The 20588-nt window shown below is 44.9% G+C and overlaps 1 protein-coding gene across 2 annotated transcripts in view; it reads left to right on the plus strand.

Annotated features, from left to right (window-relative positions):
• The window catches only part of DYNC2H1 (dynein cytoplasmic 2 heavy chain 1), a 508393-nt gene that overhangs the window by 121812 nt on the left and 365993 nt on the right, over window positions 1-20588 (plus strand). For both annotated transcript variants that reach the window (XM_068266870.1, XM_068266871.1), the window contains exons 26-32: window positions 3333-3715; window positions 6580-6712; window positions 6805-6922; window positions 8463-8575; window positions 10696-10815; window positions 11011-11149; window positions 13025-13230. In XM_068266870.1, coding sequence (XP_068122971.1) covers window positions 3333-3715; window positions 6580-6712; window positions 6805-6922; window positions 8463-8575; window positions 10696-10815; window positions 11011-11149; window positions 13025-13230 — 1212 coding nt within the window. The remainder of the gene's footprint in view (window positions 1-3332; window positions 3716-6579; window positions 6713-6804; window positions 6923-8462; window positions 8576-10695; window positions 10816-11010; window positions 11150-13024; window positions 13231-20588) is intronic.

The following is a 20588-nucleotide window of genomic DNA, read 5'->3' on the forward strand; positions in this document are numbered from 1 at the left end:
GCGGGTGATTGGGTGCCCGCAAGGGGCAGATTAGGGTCTAATCTGATGGGTAACAGTGACAGGTGGTGATAGGGGGTGATTGATGGGTAATTAGTGGGTGTTTAGAGGAGAGAAGAGATGTAAACACTGCACTTGGGAGGTGATCTGATGTCGGATCTGCGGGCGATCTATTGGTGTGGGTGGGTGATCAGATTGCCCGCAAGGGGCAGGTTAGGGGCTGATTGATGGGTGGCAGTGACAGGGGGTGATTGATGGGTGGCAGTGACAGGGGGTGATTGATGGGTGATTGACAGGTGATCAGTGGGTTATTACAGGGAATAACAGATGTAAATATTGCACTGGCGAATTGATAAGGGGGGGGTCTGAGGGCAATCTGAGCGTGTGGGCGGGTGATTGGGTGCCCGCAAGGGGCAGATTAGGGTCTAATCTGATGGGTAACAGTGACAGGTGGTGATAGGGGGTGATTGATGGGTAAATAGTGGGTGTTTAGAGGAGAGAATAGATGTAAACACTGCGCTTGGGAGGTGATCTGATGTCGGATCTGCGGGCGATCTATTGGTGTGGGTGGGTGATCAGATTGCCCGCAAGGGGCAGGTTAGGGGCTGATTGATGGGTGGCAGTGACAGGGGGTGATTGATGGGTGGCAGTGACAGGGGGTGATTGACAGGTGATCAGTGGGTTATTACAGGGAAGAACGGATGTAAATAATGCACTGGCGAATCGATAAGGGGGGGTTTGAGGGCAATCTGAGCGTGTGGGCGGGCGATTGGGTGCCCGCAAGGGTCTAATCTGATGGGTAACAGTGACAGGTGGTGATAGGGGGTGATTGATGGGTGATTGATGGGTAATTAGTGGGTGTTTAGAGGAGAGAATAGATGTAAACGATGGATTTGGGAGGTGATCTGATGTCGGATCTGCGGGCGATTTATTGGTGTGGGTGGGTGATCAGATTGCCCGCAAGGGGCAGGTTAGGGGCTGATTGATGGGTGGCAGTGACAGGGGGTGATTGATGGGTGGCAGTGACAGGGGGTGATTGACAGGTGATCAGTGGGTTATTACAGGGAAGAACGGATGTAAATAATGCACTGGCGAATCGATAAGGGGGGGGTTGAGGGCAATCTGAGCGTGTGGGCGGGCGATTGGATGCCCGCAAGGGTCTAATCTGATGGGTAACAGTGACAGGTGGTGATAGGGGGTGATTGATGGGTAATTAGTGGGTGTTTAGAGGAGAGAATAGATGTAAACGATGGATTTGGGAGGTGATCTGATGTCGGATCTGCGGGCGATCTATTGGTGTGGGTGGGTGATCAGATTGCCCGCAAGGGGCAGGTTAGGGGCTGATTGATGGGTGGCAGTGACAGGGGGTGATTGACGGGTGATTGACGGGTGATTGACGGGTGATTGACAGGTGATCAGGGGGGATAGATGCATACAGTACACAGGGGGGGGGGGGGTCTGGGGGGGTCTGGGGAGAATCTGAGGGGTGGGGGGGTGATCAGGAGGGAGCAGGGGGCAGTTTAGGGACTAAAAAAAAAATAGTGTTGACAGATAGTGACAGGGAGTGATTGATGGGTGATTAGGGGGTTGATTGTGTGCAAATGGTGGTCTGGGGGGTGGGCAGGGGGGGGTCTGAGGGGTACTGTGGGCGATCAGGGGGCAGGGGGGGGGCAGATCAGTGTGTTTGGGTGCAGACTAGGGTGGCTGCAGCCTGCCCTGGTGGTCCCTCGGACACTGGGACCACCAGGGCAGGAGGCAGCCTGTATAATACACTTTGTAAACATTACAAAGCGTATTATACGCTTCCTATCCGGGGATCGTCGGGTTAACAACCCGCCGGCACTTCCGATTGGCCGGCGGGTTGACGTCGCGGGTGGGCGGAGCCTATTGCCGGTGGATGCGCGCGCATCCCAGCGCGCGATCCCCGGCCAGAGAGTGCCCCAGGACCTGACGCCAATCTGCGTTACGTGGTCCTGGGGCTGCCACTTTGCCGCCGCCAATATGAAGTAGGCGGTCGGCAAGTGGTTAAAGAGACACTGAAGCGAAAAAAAAAATGATGATATTATGATTTGTATGTGTAGCACAGCTAAGAAATAAAACATTAAGATCAGATACATCAGTGTAATTGTTTCCAGTACAGGAAGAGTTGAGAAACTCCAGTTGTTATCTCTATGCAAATAAGCCATTAAGCTCTCCGACTAAGTTAGTCATGGAGAGGGCTGTTATCTGACTTTTATTATCTCAACTGTAAGTGAACTGTTTACTTTTTCTCTGCTAGAGGAGAGGTCATTACTTCACAGACTGCTCTGAAAGACTCATTTTGAATGCTGAGTGTTGTGTAATCTGCACATATTATAGAATGATGCAATGTTAGAAAAAACACTATATACCTGAAAATAAAAGTATGAGAATATTTTCTTTGCTGCTAATCTTCTAGTAATTATTCATAGTACACAACCAATTCACTATATCATATTTTTTTCGCTTCAGTGTCTCTTTAAAAGGCATTTAATCAATATGGTTTAAAAATATCACCTAAGCGAAACATTACGGCGCACTCACACTACAACCCAAATGCAGCAGATGCAATAACTGTGCGGTAAACACATCTGATGCACTGACCACGCCCACATTACCTGCCATTTCCATCCCCTGTGATTGGATCACCACCCGTCCATTGTGCCATCCGCCACTTCTCCCCTCGCCCGTGCCATCCCCACTCCTCTACCACTCATCCCGAAGACCAGGAGGTACGAAGCTTCCTTGTTGGAAAGTAAATAAAATCAGTGTGAATCCTACTTAGCAACAGGAAAGATTCTTATTGTTCCACCATGAACAAATGAGAAATTTCCTGTTCCCGTGGCATTTCCATTGTTTTTTAAAAAACAATGAGGTGCTCTATGCTTCTTCTGGTCACAGATCCCCTGCAGTGGACCCGAGCGGCGGCGGCAGAGCTGAAAATCCACGGTACAGGTGAGCTTATTTTAGGTTCTGAGAAGCCTAGTGTGAACGGACACCGTCCATTCTCGTACGCTTACTTTGCTGCACGATTGCGTTAGGTTTGCGGAAAAATGCAGTAGGTCAGGATGGGCCCTTAAGAGAAAAAGTGAAGGCCCATAGACTCCACTGAAACTGTACTGTTGGTGAAATTTGATCCCAAGAGCCTAGGGCTGAGAGGCAGGAGTGCTAACTACTGTGTGGTCCTTGTTAGAGACTGATAGAAAATGAGGTTATCCCACCATTATTTGTATCCACTTCGCAATCAGAACAAACAGTTGATTAACATATGTTTCTTCTTTATATTGCTGCATTCAAATTTTTCCCGCTCTTATCAGGATCTGAATAGCCGAGCCCAAGGAGAAATAACAATCCGAGAAGCCCTGCGGGAGCTGGACATATGGGGTACTGGTGCAGTGTTCACCTTAACCGATTATGAGGACAGCCATAAGCGAACAATAAAGTTGATTAAAGATTGGAAAGACATTGTTAATCAGGTGGGGGACAACCGCTGCCTCCTACAGTCTCTGAAGGACTCTCCCTACTACAAAGGCTTCGAGGATAAAGTATCCATCTGGGAGAGGAAACTGGCAGAACTGGATGAGTACCTCCAAAACCTCAATCAGATCCAGAGGAAATGGGTCTATTTGGAGCCTATCTTTGGTCGAGGGGCACTTCCAAGAGAAGAAGCTCGATTTAATAGAGTCGATGAAGATTTCCGGTATGTAGCGACATTTTTGCCAATGTCAATCAACCGTGAGCCACACTCAGGAATACCGCCAGGGAGAGTAAAAGGATAAATTACATTAAAGGGAACCTTTACTTAGGGGATAAAAAAACGAGTTTTACTTACCTGGTGCTTCTACCCGTGCCTGCGCTTTCACTAAGTGTCCCTCCAGTCCCCCCCAGCACCCCTCTTCTGGACGGCTGACTAGTGAGTCGACGGGCCACTGTGCATGCGCGGCCGAGGCTGTGTGCGTTCTTGATCAAGCTCCTGTTGGCGGGAGTGCTCTGCGCAGTAGAGTTTTTTTTCCTACTGTGCATGTGTAGAGCAATCCCATCTATGGGAGCGCGATAAGGGCTGCGCATCAAGGTGGCAGGGGATGATGTGGGGTACCGGTGGATCGCTAAGTGAGGGTGCAGGCACAGGGCGGTTGCAGGCGGCTGGTAAAAGCCCCAGGTAAGTTAAACTCGTTTTTGAACCTTAACCGAGTGGGGAAAAAAAGTTTCACTTACCTGGGGCTTCCCCCAGCCCTCTGGAGACGTCCTGTGCCCGCGCCATCCTGTAACGTTGCTCCGGTCCCTGCCGCTAAATGTAGTTTTCCAGTGCGCCTGCGCGTCCCTGACCGCGTGCATCCCTCGATTGAGCTCCCATCTCTGGCTGTCCTGGGAAACTGGAGCGTGATCAAGGGACGCACAGGTGCACTGGTCCGACGAAAACGAAACTTAGTGGCGGCGGGGGACTGGAGTATCGTTACAGGACGGCAAGGGCACAGGACGTCTCCAGGAGGCTGGTGGAAGCCGCAGGTAAGTGAAACTTTTTCCCCCCCAAAGGTTCACTTTAAACTCTCAACCGCTTTATAAGTATCTATAACATATCTCAGAACTATACAGCCGATGTTGTAGCATCCCTTTAATATCTTTTCAGGCACGTGCTCAGCTTGTCAGACTTTTCATTTTCCATTTTGCTGAGGTTGCTGAATTTACAGTTTTTCAGGGCTTTCTCGTAATAAGCTGTAATATATACGGCAAGTGGGTAGAAGACATTCCCCTTGTGTTTAATATGAGTAAATTCCTGACAGTGACACGCTAGATCTACCGGTATGTCTCTTCACAGAGCTTGTTATGCTGCCTGATGGAAACTTATTTTCCTGCACTGCATAAATCTAGACAAGGGTGGGTCTATGGGAATTTCAAATGACTACCTTCCCATATATTATGTTATACAGTTTATGCACAGCAGTATTCCTGCATTTTTGAGAGTTTGCTGCCTTCTTTTACTTGTTTTGACTATATGTAAAAGTCCTGTTTGCCTACTTGCAGCATCATAATCATGGCTTGCATTCTATAATTAATCATTTATCTACTTTGGGCAGCATGGTGGCATAGTGGTTATGGCTCTTGCCTTGCAGCGCTGGGTCCCCAGTTTCGAATTCCAGTCAGGGCACTATCTGCATGGAGTTTGTATGCTCTCCCCGTGTTTGTATGGGTTACCTTCGGGCAATCCGGTTTCCTCCCACATCCCAAAAACCTACAGATAAGTTAATCGGCTTCCCTAAGTTATTTGTAAACTATGATGGACATATGACCTTGGCAGGCATTAGATTGTGAGCCCCTCTGAGGAAAAGTTAAATGATTATTATTATTATTTTTATTTATTGTATTTATAAAGCACCAACCTATTACGCAGCGCTGGACAATAAATAGGGATACATACATTGCAACAAGGAGTGACAGACAGAGAGGTAGCAAACGGTTATACAATATAGCACAAGGTTATACATACAATCAGGGTATAAAATGCGGTTTACAGAGACTCTGCAAAACAAGTACGAGTTAATCCATGAGAAGGGTGTAATTGCTGGGGTAGTAAAATTAAGGACACACTAAGGGAGGGGGGAGGCCCTGCCAAGGCTTACAATCTAAAGGGTGGGGGGGACACATAAGGTAGGACTGTGGAAAGGGTGATTGACAGAGAGTTACAGTGTGGTAGATGTGGGTTAGGCTATTTTAAAGAAATGTGTTTTGAGGGCTTGTTTTAAGGTGTTGAAGGAAGGAGCGAGTCTGAGGGGGAGTGGAAGGGAGTTCCATAGGGTCGGGGCAGCTCTTGAGAAGTCTTGTAAGTGTAAGTGATACTCTTTACAGCACTGCAAAAAATGTTGGCACTAGGGATGGTCGATGAGAATCAAATCATTTCGAGCTAATGCAGGACCAATTGAATTTTACCTCAGCAGGATTTGATTGGTTCTTGTTCAAGCTGCATGCATTGGCATACAAAATGTGAGGTATGCTGCATCAACTTGTTATTATTTCCCCATCTCATTGACCATCCCTAGTCAGTATTCTAGAAATACTAAAATTATAATACTTGTATCACTGTATGTTCCTCTTGTATAGCTATGATCTACACTCACTAGCCACTTTATTAGGTACTTCTTGCCAGTACCGGTTTGGATCCCCATTTTTCCTTCAGAATTGCCATAGTTCTTTATGGTATAGATTCAGCACAGTGTTGGAGACATTCCTCTGAGATTTTGGTCCATATTGACATGATTGCATCCTGCAGTTGTTGCATGTTTGTTGGCTGCACATCCGTGATGCAAATCTCTTGCTCCACCACATCCCAAAGGTGCCTTATTGGATAGAGTTCACAATGTCTAGATGCATAAATGCGTTGAGTTGCTGCCATGTGATTGGCTGATTAGCTATTTATGTTAACAATCAATGGAACAGGTGTACCTAGTAAAGTGGCCAGTGAGCGTATATTGTCTATATTGTATTTTACACAGCGGTTTAGAAGCTGGCACTTTAAATATATAAAATAACTATTGTGATCACTTTTATCAGTACTCTTCTGTCTTGCAGATCTATTATGTCAGATATAAAAAGGGACAATAGAGTGACGATGTTGACATCCCGCGTTGGAATTAGAAACTCCTTGATTACTATACTAGACCAGCTTCAGAGATGCCAGAAGTCCCTGAACGAGTTCCTGGAGGTATAATGTGCTGCTGGTACACACTTTATCTGTGGGATGTTTTTATCATCTGATTCATTGGTTCATGAATATTTTTTTTTTTTAATGAACAGGAGAAGCGGTCAGCTTTCCCTCGGTTTTATTTTATTGGAGATGATGATCTGTTAGAAATACTGGGCCAGTCCACCAACCCAGCTGTCATCCAGTCTCACCTCAAGAAACTGTTTGCTGGTAAACTTTATACTTGTATTGTGTTATATAAAGCTTTTGATTTAGTTTTTCTGGGTTTTTCTTTTTTTAAAGTGGATCCGAGATAAACTTTTACTCATTGCATAATTGTGTTCCTTTCATATAGTTTATTGGGCATTCCTCAAGCCAAATACTTTTTTTTGTTTTGCTTTAATATTCTAATTCCCTATAAACTAAACAAGTCTCGCCCCTCCAGCTCCTTTTGTGCCTTGGCACTGTAGCAAGGGCTTATGGGAGCTCAGTCTGGGCAGGAGGAGGAGGTTACTAGCCATTGATTTCAGAGGCAGAGGGGAGGAGGAGAGGGGACTGAATTTACACACAGGCAAGCTGATAGCATCTCCAACCCTCAGCCTTTGACAATGTGACAAACAGAACATGGCTGCCCTCATTGTATCACTGGAATAAATAATCATAAACTTTTAAAGTTGTTTGCAGCTAGATCTGCTGTTTAAACTTTAGATAAGATATATAGACAAGTTACTTGTTATAGTTAGTTTTTCATCTCGGATCTGCTTTAGCCTGCATTTACCCTTATACACCTTATTTTATACCAAATTAAACATTTAAATCAGACCCAGAATTTTGCCCAGGAAAGAATGAAAAGACTTAAGTACACATATAGTTGCTCAACACATTCACTTTTCTGTGTTTTGTGTTTTAGGCAGATAAAGTTATCAGCACCTGTGAATAGACCACAGGAGGGCTCTGCCAAGGCATTTCTCCATAGAGTGAACACTGAGGCCTAACCCTTTCAGTGTGCTCTGCAAGAGTGCAAACAAGTAAAACGTCAATTTTTTATGCTGTGGCTAATCTTTTAGACTCTAAATTGTTGTTCCCCAACCCTGTCCTCAAGGCCCACCAACAGTGCATTTTTTTGTGGAAATCCACAGAGGTAGTTAATCAGCTCTGCTGAGACTCTAATTATCTCACCTGTGTATGTTTGTGGTTTTCTGCAAAACATGTACTGTTGGTGGGCCTTGAGGACAGGGTTGGGGAACTATGTTTTAGAGCAGGGAGTTTAGTTCCATTGTAAACGGGTATAAAATAGGTGGCCCAGGCTCCCAAGCAAAATTATCGTGGTGGGGCCCCCTGCACTTCCCAACATGGACGGTCCATTGCACTTCCCGTGTCATGGCCGTTCGTGCTCACAACCCCCGTAGTGGCCAGCACCTTGTGCAAAGTAAGCACAGGGAACGCTGGGACTTCCACAGGGTCTCACAAGAGCACTGGAGGAAGTGGCACTCTATTGTACGCTGTGCTGCCCTGTACAGCAGGGAACTTACATGACCCGACATCATGACCAACTCTGTCCCTCACTTCAATGCTGCCTACATACTTGTACATATAAGGAATTGGCACATGCGCAGCATGTAGGTGGCATTGCCAGTGCATAACTAATAGACAATAACAAAAACAGATGTCACAGATTTGTCTACCGGAATTTACTTCTTTTCTTATCTGCATATGACTTCAGTGTTGCTGATCAACTACCAAATATGTAATTTTCCTGTTTTATAACTAGGAGTGAATAGTGTCGACTTCGATGCAGATTTCAAGCATATAGTTGCCATGAAATCTCTGGAAGGGGAGGTGGTTCCTCTGAAGAACAAGGTCCTGGTGTCTACTGATGTAGAGGTAAGGCTCGAACATGGGAACTGTCACAGGACTAACTCTCTAAGAGCTGTATTGTTTATAGTGGGATGAAAGCTGTCCATGTTGTCTGTTTTAATCATTCAGATTCCATTTTAACAGACCATCTGAGAGCGCGAAATACTTGCAACAAAGTCCATGTGTTAGCTTCTTATACCTCTCAGAGATGTTATTGGTGGTATTGTGTCTACAGTTTTCATTCTACCTGTTCCTTATGCGGATTCTCAGATTCTCTCATGTAAAATTTAGAGTGAACAATTTTTATTGTTTTATAACAAGAAGAAAACCATACAAAACATACAGACATCCCGTACGCTTTCCGACCCCAACCCATCAGTCTTAAGCTCAACACACACCATACAATCTTGGCTGTACAGATTTACCAAATCTATGTAGTATAAGGGCCAACAGATTGAAAATACCTTGAATGATTGATCGGATAAGCTCTTATACTACATGAAAGTGGTAAGATTGAACAACCTAGATTGTATGGTGTGTGTTGAGCCTTAGAGTCCCGGGCCAAAGCCCAAAGTTCTTGATCAGCATCAGAGAGCATCATAGCAAAGTACATCGAAAGTATTCAATCAAAGAGAGTACAAATCAGTACAAAACGTGTATACCGTTCCATGCAGAAGAATTACAGATCAATCTTAAATTTAGATATCCAGCAGGTCCATATTTTATAGAATTTCTTTTTGGAGCCCCTGTTCTCATAAACACCTTTATATATTGGTAAGTCATTATTAACTGAGGTTATAAAGTCATGTAGCTTGGGAGGATTAGCATTTTTCCAGTTCAAAGTGACTTGTCTTCTGGCATAAAATAATAATAGCCTAACCAAAAATAATCTGCGTTCAGAGAGGTTTTTGGTACCAAAAATACCTAATAGCATGCTCTTGGAGGTGGGGGGGGGGGGGGACAGAGGGTCCCACAAGGTCAGTGATCACTGTATATACTGCTTCCCAATACAGCCCTCTCATGTAAAATGAATTAAGAAGCAGAAGTTAGGACAAGGTTTTCTCGTAATGGATGTGCATTACCAATATACTTCAATTGTGTGATGGGAATTCTGATAGTAAAATATGGGAAAATGTCACCAATATTTTACCATTGCCAAACCTAACCCCTATTCTTACACAAGCCTTCCCTCTACCTATGCCTTACCTTAACCAGCCCCCCCATGATGCCTAATTAATCCTCCACTTATGCCCTAGGGCCCTTTCCCACTAGCTAATGCATGCTCAAATTAGGCACTGCACATAAGTGTGAAAAGGCCCTAACCCTATCGGACCCCCCTGGTCCTAACCTTAAGCTACCTCTCCTCACCAATCGATGCTAAAGCCAAATTAAAAATACAAGATTTCAGAAATAAAATCTATTTTCTAAACTATAATAATAAATAGCAGCCTTTTTTCAGCTGCATGATGACAAATATAAAATATTTTACATTTATTGGAGGAACCCCTCCCTTCCTTTCATATTGCCGAGACAGAATCCGGCAAACTGGTGGAGTAGGTGGTGTTTGGCAAAGGAGGAATTGCTAATGGCTGCCCCCAGTATATTCCTAGTTATGAAAAGAGAAGGGTGAAAAGCATGCACTGAAATGCTCATAGGCTTGAAGGAGTGTTTATTTATCTTTGTATGTGTCAGAGTGGTGCTACTAAATATTTTGAATTGAAACATTTTTTTGTTTTGGGTCCGCTTTAACCCTAACCTACCCACTGATAGCCAGACCGCCTTCACCGTTGTACATAAAAAAATAACGGGTGCCTAAGGGTCCATGTTAATATAGGTAATTAAAGGAAATTTGGGACCCCGTGCCACCTGCTATGCAGACTGTAGCTACAAATAGTGGATAATTCGCACCCATAATTACCAATATTAACATGGGTGCCTATGGTGGGCCCAAACTTCAGTAGTGCCTCTGGTGCCCATCGCCATGATTTTTGAGAGGTATAGGAAGCCAATGACTGATCAAGCTTCCTGGCACCTCCCCAGAACTGAATGAAGCAATTGAAATAACACAGTCTGTGAAATCTGGCAAACACAAATGCCCCTCTTGTAGCTACCCCTGACAAGGTGATTGTGGTGTTTGTGTCACACAGGTCTGGCTGAGTAGCTTGGCCTCCCAGATGAAGTCCACATTACAGACGCTACTTGTGGAGTGCCTGGCTGCTGGGAAGAAGTCTCAAGGAACCATTGACCCTCTCCGCTTTCCTTCCCAGGTAATATATTTTTTATTTTTGGTTGCAACTTTCACCTTAAAATCCCTCCTACTTTACTTAGAAAAATGTATTTCTCATGTACAATTGGGGTGTGACAGGGATATGTTTTAGAGTTTCTTTTACTTGGCTCCAAAAGTTGTGTGGTATAAATATGTTGTATGTAGAGATCTCTTTGACTGGCCTCTCTTCCCTTAGATTCTGTGTCTAGCTGAACAGATTCAGTTCACAGAAGATGTGGAGAATGGCATTCACTCTCACAATCTGCATGAAGTGGAAGTGGAGCTTGCTGCTAAACTGGAGCACTACACCAGCATTGATGACACTTCTGCTTCAGGTATGAGGAGTTCCTTTTCATAAAGCAGCTTGGAAATGTACTGAGTATCCTAGTTAATGATGTATTGTGAGATTTTCCTGATCAGTGCTTTAAAGTAGTCCTCTGGCCAAATAATTTGACAGCAATTTATATGAGCCATTAAGGTAGGCTTGACCTATTGCTCAGGACACAAGGTAAACGCAGAAAAATTCACTCTGTGTATTTAGAGAGAGGGGCCTGTCTAATCTCCCCTCATCTTCAAGTAATCACAAGTGTAATTTGAGCCCTCAGCTGTGTCAGCACATACATTTGGCAGTCTCTGCAGACACAACTAATATGTAAACACAGAATGTTAACCCTTTGTCTTCTTCCATGAAAGCAGGAAGTAGATACACTACAGAATTTCAGCCACCATTGATTACTTTTCCAGTTCATCAATATTGACAAGTTGTATTGAGCTCTGGTGTATTTTGGTATTTATGTTAGGTGGTTTAAGTTTAAGAAAAAAAAAAACAATCTCATGTTGGAGATTGCTTAGTTGCCTAGCCTTATCTCTTAAAAACCTCCTGATGAAAGGATGGGGAAAAGATTTTTCATGAACTTTCATGATGGCTGCGATGTGTTTAAACACAGTGAGCATAAATGGCCTGAGTCCGACCATGAACAGCATTGCCAACTATATAAACATAAAGCAATACTTATTAGGAAGGAATAATGAACAGTGGATGGTACACGCCAATAATGCACAAAGTCATATTTTAATGCAAAATTGTGTACATTTTATTTATCAAAAAGGATATATTAAAAATCGTTCAATCTTTATCCCCCCATTACCAACCCCACGCTCAGGTAGCACATCCCTCCCCCCACACACAATCCAATCATACTACAGCAAAGCATGCAATCAAGATGAAATGAGATGCACCTATATGAGAATGCTTATATAAACACAAAGGGCTCGATTCACAAAGCGGTGCTAACCCAGTTAGAGACTTTAGGCGTGATAACCATTGCGCCACGCTGATGAAAAGCCAGTTTAGGCATGATAAACTTAGGCATGATAAGCTTAGATCGCGCGCAAAGTCCGGCACGCAAAGCAGCGCCATTAAACTCTATGCGAAGTGCACAAGACTTTGCTAGCGCAAAACTTTTGATAAGCTGTGCACTGCGGTGCTAACCCAGTTGGTGCTTAAACTTATCACGCCTAAACTTATCACACCTAAACTTATCACGCCTAGACTTATCACGCCTAGACTTATCACACCTAAACTTATCACGCCTAAACTTATCACGCCTAAACTTATCACGCCTAAACTTCTCATGCCTAAACTTATCACGCCTAAACTTATCACACCTAAACTTATCACGTCTAAACTTATCACACCTAAACTTCTCATGCCTAAACTGATCACGCCTAAACTTATCATGCCTAAACTTATCGTGCCTAAACTGAGTTTAGGCGTGATAAAGGGCTTTTCACCAGCGTGCTAACTGTTAGCACCGCTTTGTGAATCAGGCCCAAAGGCTCACACAGAAGCCAGGAGACAGATGCACTTAAACTGATCACTGTTCATTTGTTCTGGTGTCTATTGTAAGCAAATTGGGAGTGAATTATCAAAACAATCGCAAAATACAGCAGTTGCCCTGAACCACCAGGTTTCAGATTGAAAATGCAGCACAGGTTTTAATTGGTTGCTTTGGCCATCTGCCCTGCCATCGTTTCAGTTTTTCTTGATAAATTAGCGCCATTTTCTCTCACCTTTCGAGAGTTCATACTGTCTTCTGTAGTTTGAGTGTTCCCTGGATATTTGACTACCCCAGGGCCACAGCTGGTAAGAGTTTATTCAATGATTTGATTGAATCTGCTATTCCAATTAACTTTTTTCATTATTGTAGAGGAATCGGGGATCCTGGAACTGAAGCTGAAGGCTCTGATCTTGGATGTTATCCATAACATTGATGTAGTCAAACAGTTACTCCAGGCTCAGGTCCACAGCACTAGCGATTGGGCATGGAAGAAGCAGCTGCGGTTTTATATGACCTCCAGCAAGTGTTATGCACAGATGGTGGATGCTGAGATTGAATACACATATGAATACCAGGTATTTCTTTACCTTACAGTGGCAGCTCCTGTTCTTACTATATTCTACTGTGAACCCTTGTCTGGTTTGTGTGACAGTCAGTGTTTGATGGGGAGCACATAGGTAGTTAAGCATTGGAATATGTATCTCATGGATCATTAGAGCAGAGTAGTGGATGGATAGTATAAGGGCTCTGCCTCTGACCCAGGAGACAAGGGGTCGCATCTCAGCTCTTCCTGTTCAGTAAGCCAGCACCTATTCAGTAAGGAGTCCTTGGGCAAGACTCCCTAGAGCCTCATCTACATGGTACCATCAGATCGTCTCTATTAGACAGATATATTTCCAACCAGTCAGATCTGATTGCTTTAGATTTTTCAATAGATTTTGGGTACTTATCAAAGCAAAATCTATCGCAAAATTGATCTGAAACAATTTGGACGTCTACACACGATGCAATTTCTTATTAGATCTATCTAATAGATCAGTCTGTCTGATGAACAATTGTACCGTGTAGGTGAGGCTTAACACTGCTACTACCTAAAGAGCGCTCCCTAGTTGCTGCAGCTCTGGTGCTTTGAGTCCACCAGGAGAAAAGTGTGATAGAAATGTTGTCTTGTTTTGTCTATTAATGGGTTTAACCACTTGAGGACCACAGTCTTTCTACCCCTTAAGGACCGGCCACTTTTTTTCCATTCAGACCACTGCAGCTTTCACGGTTTATTGCTCGCTCATACAACCTACCACCTAAATGAATTTTGGCTCCTTTTCTTGTCACTAATAAAGCTTTCTTTTGGTGCTATTTGATTGCTCCTGCGATTTTTACTTTTTATTATATTCATCAAAAAAGACATGAATTTTGGCAAAAAAATGATTTTTTTAACTTTCTGTGCTGACAATTTTCAAATAAAGTAAAATTTCTGTATACATGCAGCGCGAAAAATGTGGACAAACATGTTTTTGATAAAAAAAAAACCATTCAGTGTATATTTATTGGTTTGGGTAAAAGTTATAGCGTTTACAAACTATGGTGCAAAAAGTGAATTTTGCCATTTTCAAGCATCTATGACTTTTCTGACCCCCTGTCATGTTTCATGAGGGGCTAGAATTCCAGGATAGTATAAATACCCCCCAAATGACCCCATTTTGGAAAGAAGACATCCCAAAGTATTCACTGAGAGGCATAGTGAGTTCATAGAAGATATTATTTTTTGTCACAAGTAAGCGGAAAATGACACTTTGTGACAAAAAAAAAGAAAAAAAAAAAGAATCCATTTCTTCTAACTTGCGACAAAAAAAAAATGAAATCTGCCACGGACTCACCATGCCCCTCTCTGAATACCTTGAAGTGTCTACTTTCCAAAATGGGGTCATTTGTGGGGTGTGTTTACTGTCCTCGCATTTTGGGGGGTGCTAATTTGTAAGCACCCCTGTAAAGCCTAAAGGTGCTCATTGGACTTTGGGCCCCTTAGCGCAGTTAGGCTGCAAAAAAGTGCCACACATGTGGTATTGCCGTACTCAAGAGAAGTAGTAGAATGTGTTTTGGGGTGTATTTTTACACATACCCATGCTGGGTGGGAGAAATATCTCTGTAAATGACAATTTTTTCATTTGTTTTACACACAATTGTCCATTTACAGAGTTATTTCTCCCACCCAGCATGGGTATGTGTAAAAATACACCCCAAAACACATTGTACTACTTCTCCCGAGTACGGCGATAGAATCCTCTATGAACTCACCATACTCCTAACGGAATACCTTGGGGTGTCTTCTTTCTAAAATGGGGTCATTTGTGGGGTTCCTATACTGCCCTGGCATTTTAGGGGCCCTAAACCGTGAGGAGTAGTCTGGAAATCAAATTCCGCAAAATGACCTGTGAAATCCTAAAGGTACTCATTGGACTTTGGGCCCTTTAGCGCAGTTAGGGTGCAAAAAAGTGCCACACATGTGGTATCGCCGTACTCGGGAGAAGTAGTACAATGTGTTTTGGGGTGTATTTTTACACATACCCATGCTGGGTGGGAGAAATAACTCTGTAAATGGACAATTGTGTGTAAAAAAAATCAAAAGATTGTCATTTACAGAGGTATTTCTCCCACCCAGCATGGGTATGTGTAAAAATACACCCCAAAACACATTGTACTACTTCTCCGGCAATACCACATGTGTGGCACTTTTTTGCACCCTAACTGCGCTAAAGGGCCCAAAGTCCAATGAGTACCTTTAGGATTTCACAGGTCATTTTGCGAAATTTGATTTCCAGACTACTCCTCACGGTTTAGGGCCCCTAAAATGCCAGTTCAGTATAGGAACCCCACAAATGACCCCATTTTAGAAAGAAGACACCCCAAGGTATTCCGTTAGGAGTATGGTGAGTTCATAGAGGATTTTATTTTTTGTCACAAGTTAGTGGAAAATGACACTTTGTGAAAAAAACAATAAAAATCAATTTTCCGCTAACTTTTGACAAAAAATAAAATCTTCTATGAACTCACCATACTCCTAACGGAATACCTTTGGGTGTCTTCTTTCTAGAATGGGGTCATTTGTGAGGTTACTATACTGCCCTGGCATTTTAGGGGCCCTAAACCGTGAGGAGTAGTCTTGAAACCAAATGTCGCAAAATGACCTGTGAAATCCTAAAGGTACTCATTGGACTTTGGGCCCCTTAGCGTACTTAGGGTGTAAAAAAGTGCCACACATGTGGTACCGCCGTACTCAGGAGAAGTAGTATAATGTGTTTTGGGGTGTATTTTTACACATACCCATGCTAAGTGGGAGAAATATCTCTGTAAATGACAATTGTTTGATTTGTTTTACACACAATTGACCATTTACATAGAAATTTCTCCCACCCAGCATGGGTATGTGTAAAAATACACCCCAAAACACATTATACTACTTTTCCTGAGTACGGCGGTACCACATGTGTGACACTTTTTTGCAGCCTAGGTGCGCTAAGGGGCCCAACGTCCTATTCACGGGTCATTTTGAGGCATTTGTTTTCTAGACTACTCCTCGCGGTTTAGGGCCCCTAAAATGCCAGGGCAGTATAGGAACCCCACAAGTGACCCCATTTTAGAAAGAAGACACCCCAAGGTATTCCGTTAGGTGTATGGCGAGTTCATAGAAGATTTTATTTTTTGTCACAAGTTAGTGAAAAATGACACTTTGTGAAAAAAACCCAATAAAAATCAATTTCCGCTAACTTTTGACAAAAAATAAAATCTTCTATGAACTCGTCATACACCTAACAGAATACCTTGGGGTGTCTTTTTTTCTAAAATGGGGTCACTTGTGGGGTTCCTATACCGCCCTGGCATTTTACGGGCCCAAAACCGTGAGTAGTCTGGAAACCAAATGTCTCAAAATGACTGTTCAGGGGTATAAGCATCTGCAAATTTTGATGACAGGTGGTCTATGAGGGGGCGAATTTTGTGGAACCGGTCATAAGCAGGGTGGCCTTTTAGATGACAGGTTGTATTGGGCCTGATCTGATGGATAGGAGTGCTAGGGGGGTGACAGGAGGTGATTGATGGGTGTCTCAGGGGGTGGTTAGAGGGGAAAATAGATGCAATCAATGCACTGGGGAGGTGATCGGAAGGGGGTCTGAGGGGGATCTGAGGGTTTGGCCGAGTGATCAGGAGCCCACACGGGGCAAATTAGGGCCTGATCTGATGGGTAGGTGTGCTAGGGGGTGACAGGAGGTGATTGATGGGTGTCTCAAGGTGTGATTAGAGACGGGAATAGATGCAAGCAATGCACTGGCGAGGTGATCAGGGCTGGGGTCTGAGGGCATTCTGAGGGTGTGGGCGGGTGATTGAGTGCCCTAGGGGCAGATAGGGGTCTAATCTGATAGGTAGCAGTGACAGGGGGTGATTGATGGTTAATTAGTGGGTGTTTAGGGTAGAGAACAGATGTGAACACTGCACTTGGGAGGTGATCGGACGTCGGATCTGCGGGCGATCTATTGGTGTGGGTGGGTGATCAGATTGCCCGCAAGGGGCAGGTTAGGGGCTGATTGATGGGTGGCAGTGACAGCGGGTGATTGATGGGTGGCAGTGACAGGGGGTGATTGATGGGTGATTGATAGGTGATTGACAGGTGATCAGTGGGTTATTACAGGGAAGGACAGATGTAAATAATGCCCTGGCGAATTGATAAGGGGGGGTCTGAGGGCAATCTGAGCGTGTAGGCGGGTGATTGGGTGCCCGCAAGGGGCAGATTAGGGTCTGATCTGATGGGTAACAGTGACAGGTGGTGATGGGGGGTGATTGATGGGTAATTAGTGGGTGTTTAGAGGAGAGAATAGATGGAAACACTGCGCTTGGGTGGTGATCTGATGTCGGATCTGCGGGCGATCTATTGGTGTGGGTGGGTGATCAGTTTGCCCGCAAGGGGCAGGTTAGGGGCTGATTGATGGGTGGCAGTGACAGGGGTGATTGATGGGTGGCAGTGACAGGGGGTGATTGATGAGTGATTGACAGGTGATTGACAGGTGATCAGTGGGTTATTACAGGGAAGGACAGATGTAAATAATGCCCTGGCGAATTGATAAGGGGGGGTCTGAGGGCAATCTGAGCGTGTAGGCGGGTGATTGGGTGCCCGCAAGGGGCAGATTAGGGTCTGATCTGATGGGTAACAGTGACAGGTGGTGATAGGGGGTGATTGATGGGTAATTAGTGAGTGTTTAGAGGAGAGAATAGATGGAAACACTGCGCTTGGGTGGTGATCTGATGTTGGATCTGCGGGCGATCTATTGGTGTGGGTGGGTGATCAGTTTGCCCGCAAGGGGCAGGTTAGGGGTTGATTGTTGGGCGGCAGTGACAGGGGGTGATTGATGGGTGATAGGTGATTGGCAGGTGATTGACAGGTGATCAGTGGGTTATTACAGGGAAGGACAGATGTAATTAATGCACTGGTGAATTGATAAGGGGGGGGGGGGGGTCTGAGGGCAATCTGAGCGTGTGGGCGGGTGATTGGGTGCCCGCAAGGGGCAGCTTAGGGTCTGATCTGATAGGTAACAGTGACAGGTGGTGATAGGGGGTGATTGATGGGTGATTGATGGGTAATTAGTGGGTGTTTAGAGAAGATAACAGATGTAAACAATACATTTGGGAGGTAATCTGACGGCGGGTTTGCGGGCGATCTAATGGTGTGGGTGGGTGATCAGATTGCCCGCAAGGGGCAGGTTAGGGGCTGATTGATGGGTGGCAGTGACAGGGGGTGACAGGGGGTGATTGATGGGTGATAGGTGATTGGCAGGTGATTGACAGGTGATCAGTGGGTTATTACAGGGAAGAACAGATGTAATTAATGCACTGGCGAATTGATAAGGGGGGGTCAGAGGGCAATCTGAGCGTGTTGGCGGGTGATTGGGTGCCCGCAAGGGGCAGATTAGGGTCTGATCTGATAGGTAAAAGTGACAGGTGGTGATAGGGGGTGATTGATGGGTGATTGATGGGTAATTAGTGGGTGTTTAGAGGAGAGAATAGATGTAAACAATGGATTTGGGAGGTGATCTGATGTCGGATCTGCGGGCGATCTATTGGTGTGGGTGGGTGATCAGATTGCCCGCAAGGGGCAGGTTAGGGGCTGATTGTTGGGTGGCAGTGACAGGGGGTGATTGATGGGTGATTGATGGGTGATTGACGGGTGATTGACAGGTTATCAGGGAAGATAGATGCATACAGTACACAGGGGGGGGGGTCTGGGGAGAATCTGAGGGGTGGGGGGGTGATCAGGAGGGGGGCAGGGGGGGGGGGGTAAAAAAAAATAGCGTTGACAGATAGTGACAGGGAGTGATTGATGGGTTATTAGGGGGGTGATTGGGTGCAAACAGGGGTCTGGGGGGTGGGCAGGGGGGGGTCTGAGGGGTGCTGTGGGCGATCAGTGGGCGGGGGGGGGGCAGATCAGTGTGTTTGGGTGCAGACTAGGGTGGCTGCAGCCTGCCCTGGTGGTCCCTCGGACACTGGGACCACCAGGGCAGGAGGCAGCCTGTATAATACACTTTGTATACATTACAAAGTGTATTATACACTTTGTAGCGGCGATCGCGGGGTTAACATCCCGCCGGCGCTTCCGTATGGCCGGCGGGATGTTACGGCGGGTGGGCGGAGCCAGTTGCCGGGGGAAGCGCGCGTCATCAATGACGCGATCGCTCCCCCGGCATGCCTAAAGGACGCGCCGCCTGAAGGCGTATTGCGGTCCTTTAGGCGTCCACTTTGCCGCCGCCCATGGGCTGTGGGCGGTCGGCAAGTGGTTAAAGTGTTCTGATATAACAAACAAAACAACAAACAAACACAGAACATTTATATTGCGCTTTTCACCTGGCGGACTCAAAGCGCCAGAGCTGCAGCCACTAGGACGCGCTCTATAGGCAGTAGCAGTGTTAGGAAGACTTGCCCAAGGTCTCCTACTGAATAGGTGCTGGCAGAACAGGAAGAGCCGAGGTTCGAACCCAGGTCTCCTGTGCCAGAGGCAAAGCCCTTAACCATTACACTATCCAGCCACAGCTGGATAAATGGCGTTGTAACAATTGCACCTTTTAGTAAACTTTACAATGCACTGCTGAGGAACAAATCAGTTTCTCCATGTCCTGTGTTGGGATGTCAACAGGAGTTATTTGCCGTGATTCTACGCCTAGAGATCCTTTCACACTCTGGGCTTGATTCACTAAACCGTGATAACGCATATCACGGGCGCGCTAGCGTTTCTGCGCACAATCGCAGGTGCAAATATGTAATTGCGCGTGAAGATTCGCGATTGCGTGTGAAAACGCAAAAACGCTAGCGAGGCCGTGATATGAGTTATCTAGGTTTAGTGAATCAAGCCCTAAATCTGTTGTGTTCCATTGCAGTAAACAATATCCTCACAGCCTGATGCGATGCACAGATACTGTATATCTATGGTACATTCACATCAAGGGCTTGATTCACTAAACCGTGATAACTCAAATATCACACCTTATCAAAGATATCACACCTTATGAAAAGATTTCACACCTTATCAAAGATATCACACCTTATCAAAGATATATTGCACCTTATCAAAGATATTGCACCTTATCAAAGATATCACACCTTGTCAAAGATATCGCACCTTATCAAAGATATCGCACCTTATGAAAAGATTTCACACCTTATCAAAGATATCACACCTTATCAAAGATATTGCACCTTATCAAAGATATCACACCATATCAAAGATATCACACCTTATCAAAGATATCGCACCTTATGAAAAGATATCACATCTTATCAAAGATATCCACCTTATTAAAGATATCACACCTTATCAAAGATATCGCACCTTATCAAAGATATCGCACCTTATCAAATATATCGCACCTTATGAAAAGATATCACATCTTATCAAAGA

Source organism: Hyperolius riggenbachi, chromosome 2 (assembly GCF_040937935.1).
Source record: "Hyperolius riggenbachi isolate aHypRig1 chromosome 2, aHypRig1.pri, whole genome shotgun sequence".
Classification (NCBI taxonomy): Eukaryota; Metazoa; Chordata; class Amphibia; order Anura; family Hyperoliidae; genus Hyperolius; species Hyperolius riggenbachi.